This window comes from Olea europaea, chromosome 6, assembly GCF_002742605.1.
Source record: "Olea europaea var. sylvestris chromosome 6, O_europaea_v1, whole genome shotgun sequence".
Classification (NCBI taxonomy): Eukaryota; Viridiplantae; Streptophyta; class Magnoliopsida; order Lamiales; family Oleaceae; genus Olea; species Olea europaea.
In genome coordinates, this window is record NC_036242.1 from 24,803,998 (window position 1) to 24,810,016 (window position 6,019).

Genomic DNA, 6,019 nt, shown 5'->3' on the forward strand with positions numbered 1-6,019 from the left:
GGCCATTGCCTGCAGTTGCCTTCACCAGCAAATCACTGCCTATTAGGATTACCAAGAAACCCTCAGGTTCCTTGTTGAATGCTAGCGCCATGGCTAAAGAACTGTATTTCAACCATGATGGTTCAGCCACCAAAAAACTCCTGGTACTTTTGCATAGAAATTTGGGGGCATTTGTTATTTAACCACCTGTGCAAATTTTATAAATAGATGGTTGAATTCAGTATCTTTTTTGTGCTTTATTTGTTTGAATTTTGTATAAGATATAAAATGCTCAAGCTTTATATTAGTAAATTCATATGTGAGATAAACTTTGATAATGTTTGGTTGGTTGGGATATTTTGGTGTAGGCAGGGGTTAATAAGGTAGCACAGCTGATTGGTGTTACTTTGGGTCCAAAGGGAAGGAATGTGGTATTGCAAAACAAGTACGGACCTCCCAAGATTGTCAATGATGGTGAAACTGTTCTTAAAGAGGTGCCAGCATACTTCTTTTCTTATCTAGCCTTTGTTTGAGCCACATTATTTTGATAGAAATGCATTTTTGAATATCGTATTGAAGGAAAATGTGTGGTTAAAAAATAAGAAAAAGTTTTGGATTTGTTTGTAATATTATTTTATTGAAAAATGTGCGGTTGAAATAATGTCAAATCACTGTTTAAATTTTTATTTATTTATTTATTTATTTTTTTGAAAGAATGTGACTCAAACAGGGAGCTAATATTTACCTCTGGGTAGTGGTATAATTTTTCCCATAAGATTGGATGTTGAAGAACACAAAATTATGTAAAAGATACAAAGAGGGATGGCTTTAAGCCCCATCCGCCCTGGAATTTTGTAGCTGCAGACTGGTGAGACGTGTGTTTTGCAATGAAAAACCTGTGGGCCATTGTACTTGAATTTAAGTTTTTCAACCTCGTGATGAGAGAGATTGATTCCCAACTAAGATAATGCGTTTCTTGGTGAAAATGATCTTTTTGTATGGAAGTTTATCTTTAAAGGACTTGTGATTTGGGTTTTCTTGCTAAATAATCTGTTGATACACATGTTTATCGGGATCTTAGTCCTAAGTACTTGTACAGGTTGGGGGTTTTCTTCTTGTTTGAAGGATGTCTGTTAAGGACAATTTTTGAAGTTTTTTAGTTGGGAGAAACCAAATAAAAAATAAAGTAAAAATATATATTCTCAGAAGTTTGTAACAAGTGTCTTCTTAATGAATATACTTCACATTTTTGTAGTCTATCTATATTCTCCCATTCCCATTATGTAGTTCAGATTGTGTAGTGTCGTTATAGTCTCAAACTTTAGAAATGTGGATGTAGCTAGTGATGCAGATATAAAAAGGCAGAAATCTGATCATTGTAATTCTTTTTCCAACAGCAATTGTTTTTTGAATTCTAAGCTTACTTCTTTGAGAGTGCAATCAATCAATCATATAAGTTATATGGTTCGATGGAAAAATAATCAATAGAGGCAGAATTCATCTTCTTGTTTTCATTTCTCTGTTTCTTTTTATGGCATAAGTATGTTATGGTTAATAGTAAAGATTGAGCTGGAGGATCCTCTTGAAAATGTGGGAGTAAAATTGGTGAGGCAAGCTGGGGCAAAAACAAATGATCTTGCTGGCGATGGTTGCACTACCTCCATAGTGCTAGCTCAGGGTCTTATTGCTGAAGGCATAAAGGTATAAAATTTTTAACTCTCTGTCTTGAAGATGTGGTCATGGTTGATATACTGATGATAATTTAGCTAACAAATATATTTTCTAACTGCTATTTTTAAAGATTGGGTCAATTTTCAGTATTTTTTGAACGCATGTTATTGAAAGCTTCCAAACGAAGATATTTGCTCGTTTATAGGTTACTGCAGCAGGAATGAACCCAATTCAGATCTCGCATGGGATTGAGAAAACCGCTAAAGCCCTCATTTCTGAACTAAAATTAATGTCCAAAGAGGTATATGGAAATGGTCGTTCAATTCTTTTGCATTTGGCAGCACAACAACGAACATAACTCCTAATATTAAGATCAAAAATATCTGTTACATTGTAGGTTGAGGATCATGAACTTGCAGATGTTGCTGCTGTTAGCGCAGGAAATGACTATGCTGTGGGGGATATGATTTCCGATGCTCTCCGACAAGTAGGAAGAATGGGTGTTGTCACAATTGAGAAAGGGAATTATGCTGAAAACAGTTTACGAATTGTTGAAGGAATGCAGTTTGATCGTGGATATTTGTCTCCTTATTTTGTCACTGACCGTCAAAAGATGACAGTAGAGTTTTATGATTGCAAAGTATGGATGTCATTTATTATTTAATTCCGCCAAATTTTCATATCGAGTAAGAAGAGAATTAAAACTCTTTGAATGCAGTTGCTATTGGTTGACAAAAAAATCTCAAATCCAAGGGAGTTGTTTAAGATATTGGAGAATGCTGCCAAAGATAAGTACCCCATTTTGATAGTTGCAGAGGGCATCGAGCAGGAAGCTCTGGCTCCGATAATTAGGAACAAATTGAGGGGCGTATTGAAGGTAGCTGCGATTAAAGCTCCTGCATTTGGTGAGCGCAAAAGCCACTATTTGGATGACATTGCCATCTTGACAGGAGGTAGTGAAACAAATATACCAAGCGAAAAATTAGTGAATTGACTTCTCACAAACAATTCATTTTCTAACTATGTAGTGACTCCAGATTTTGAGAGTGTCAGAAATATTACGATAATATTCATCCCCAACTTTGATACTTCATAATGTTGCAGTAAATTTTTTTGAAAATTCGGAAAATGGTTTTGAAATTATTGTACGAGCAAATATGGAGAAACTATATTTTGATTCAAACGTAATGTATGCTTAATATTTGTTTCTAATTTAAAATCTTGTTAGTGTATACTTCATAACCTTACGAGCTGAATTTATCACGTGTTTGCAGGAACTGTTATCCGGGATGACATGGGATTGACACTTGAAAAGGTTCACAAAGATATGTTGGGGTCAGCTTCTAAAGTTGTAGTAACTAAGGATTCTACATTAATGGTTACAGATGGGCGTACACAAGAAGCTGTTAAAGTAAGAGTTTCTCAGATCCAAAGGCTTGTAGAGGTGTGTCGACCATTCTCTAATGTCCTCAAAGCCACTAATCCAATGACCTATTGTGAGACTATCCATCACTTACGGAAGTGCAAATGCTAACGATTTCCTTGAAATCATTCCATGATTTTGACATATATCCCTTTACTTTCTAACCTTCTGAAGATTAACCAAGCTCCCACTTTTGCAGAACACTGACGAAAAATTTCAAAAGAAAATACTGAATGAACGTATAGCCAGATTATCAGGTGGGATAGCAATTCTTCAGGTAATCTGAAATCCATTGACATTTGAATCTTGAGGGTCCGGTTTTGGAAATTAAGTTATGCTTTGGTGCACTTTATTCTATCAATCAAATCACAGGTGGGAGCACAAACACAGATCGAGTTGAAGGATAAACTACTAAGAGTTGAAGACGCTCTAAATGCAACCAAGGTAGTTTAGTTGCTTTTTAATTTCTTAATGGCTACCAAGTAGTTCCAATAATGGTAAGTTTCTAGGTTTTCATTACCAGGCAGCAATTGAGGAAGGAATAGTAGTTGGCGGTGGTTGTTGCCTCCTCAGGCTTTCTACAAAGGTTGATAGTATCAGAGAACATTTGGACAATGACGAGCAAAAAGTACTACCTCTACCCCTCTCTTTTATTCGACAACTTAAATTGTCCTGCTATAAATTGAGGATGCGTACATGCTATAATGAGTCGCGATATATATTTGGAGTTATAATTTTGACTTTATGGCTTTCTAAATGTGCATACAGATAGGAGCAGACATTTTAAAAAGAGCCTTGGCCTATCCTGCAAGACAGATAGCCAAAAATGCTGGTGTAAATGGAAACACTGTCATACAGGAGGTATCTTTGCATCAATGTTTTGTTTTTTCATTATATCATGTAGAGAAATATGAATCTTCAGTATTTTTGAACTGATATTGTTGACTTGACTGAGTTAGAAATCAAACTTTATCAGTTAACCTCTTAGAAACTTCAACTTGCAGGTTCTGTCATCAGACGACATAAGGTATGGATACAATGCTGCAAAAAATAGATATGAGGATTTGATGGCTGCTAGAATACTGGATCCTTCGAAGGTAAATTCAAGAATCAACTATATAATTGTGCTAAAATGTAAAACTTTCACTGTATTCCAAGGCCAAGTGGCTAACATTCAATCTCGAAGCAGGTTGTTAGATGTTGCTTGGAGCATGCGACATCTGTTGCCAAGACCTTTTTGACATCTGATGCAGTAGTTGTTGAAATTAAGGAACCTGCACCTAAACGTATAAGAAAACCAATGCCAACCTCAGGTAATTCGTTCATTTTGCATGTTTTGTATGCATCTCGTTGCGCTTTACTCTCTTGTGTCACAGTACTTACTGAAAGCCATCCAATGTATAATGGTGGCAAATCTTAATTTCTTGATTGTGCAGGTATTGGACCAATTGGCATTTAATTTACAAATACGTATAAAGCTACAATAATCTGGCTTCCTGGTGTACATCTTCAACCATTTCTATCTACAGACACATGCAAAAAATATGATCAGATAAGACTCAGCAATGTTACTGATGCCAGTAAAATTACAATATTCCTGACGGAGCTTTCACCAAATGTTCAAGTTCATTGGTCCAAGGTAGGTAAAACAAAACAGAATGTTCTGTCCATCGAGTGGACATACAGAAAGGTACCTGGCAGTAGTTGGAAGCAAACATACACAGCGACTGAATATTATAAATTCTCTGTACAGCAAATTGCATTAGCACTGCTATTGGATGAAAAGTAGCCTGTGGTAAGTTTTTTATGTAATCTTCGTCGAAAATTAAAGGCTGGGATTGGTGAAAAGTTTCAATCGAGTCACCTGCATTCTTGATACAGATGTTGAAAGGATATCTTAAATGTGTTGAGCTGTTCAAGGCTGAATTAAGGACTATGTAATAGTGAACAAATAATTTTCCCATTAGAATTCACATACTCGTTAGACTGCAAAGAAAATGAAGTTTGTAAAAAGGGAATTCTCTGACATGTACGAGTTCTGTTAGGTTGGACTGGGACCCTATTAGAGTAGATGATTAAACATGGTGGGTCCCGACCAACATGTCTATTTCATGTTGATCCCTCAACTTTAATTTGTTTCAACTAGATCACATAACTTATATTTTATGTTAGAATGTGTGAAAAATAGGAAATTTTAGGATTTATGTAATATTTTATTGTATGAATGTGTGACTGAAAATGAGTTCTGGAGAAAAAATCCATCAAACAAGGGCGAATTTGAAAATATGTTTGCAATCATTTGGATCAAATTTCAAAATAAATGATCAATATAAAAGCAATCGGGACTCGTCTTATCATAATAAGCTATTCGGTTAACCAGCCCATTGAGTGGCAGGTTTCTTTAATTTTTTCTTTTCTTTTGGGAAATTAAAGGGGAATTGTTAGGTTCTATAACCGGACAATGCTGAGTGATTAATTGTCGTTAATGTTGATGATTTATGGTTTAATTTCTTATAAATTTTGTTTGTTAGGTAAAACTTAAGAAAAATTGGGTGAATTGGAAGAAGGGAAGGAAAAGGGGGGGGAAATGTAAAAAATTTGAAGTTCAAGAATCAAAATGAATATTCAATAGTTGGTTCGGACCATAAAATGACGATTAAAGATATATATGATCAATTGGATGCAAATGGAGGTCAAATAAGTGAAATATAGTTAAAAATATTATCTCAAATCAATTTCTAGTCAAAAAATTATGCTTCAAGTTTTCAACCTCATATTAGACTCATTTTTCGAGTATTAAACGTTGAAACTAGAAATCTTTTTTACTTCTATAAGAATTGTAGCCTTTTGAGTTTATCTTTTCAATGCATTTTGAATTACTCCAATCGAATATAGAGATGGAAAGTTATGACAAAACTACTAAAGGCTACTCAAGGACAATGGGAC

General features: G+C 35.0%; 1 protein-coding gene across 1 annotated transcript; it reads left to right on the forward strand.

The window, feature by feature from the left end:
* Window positions 1-2: 2 nt before the first annotated feature.
* On the forward strand, window positions 3-5,239 carry LOC111395304 (chaperonin 60 subunit beta 4, chloroplastic-like; the record flags this gene model as incomplete). Its single annotated transcript, XM_023021286.1, has 14 exons — window positions 3-143; window positions 348-473; window positions 1,543-1,680; window positions 1,856-1,951; window positions 2,048-2,290; window positions 2,369-2,603; window positions 2,925-3,094; window positions 3,273-3,350; window positions 3,446-3,517; window positions 3,597-3,701; window positions 3,842-3,934; window positions 4,078-4,170; window positions 4,263-4,386; window positions 4,510-5,239. Coding segments are annotated over 14 exons (1,737 nt in total), but the record flags the coding sequence as incomplete, so codon positions are not given.
* Window positions 5,240-6,019: the final 780 nt, after the last annotated feature.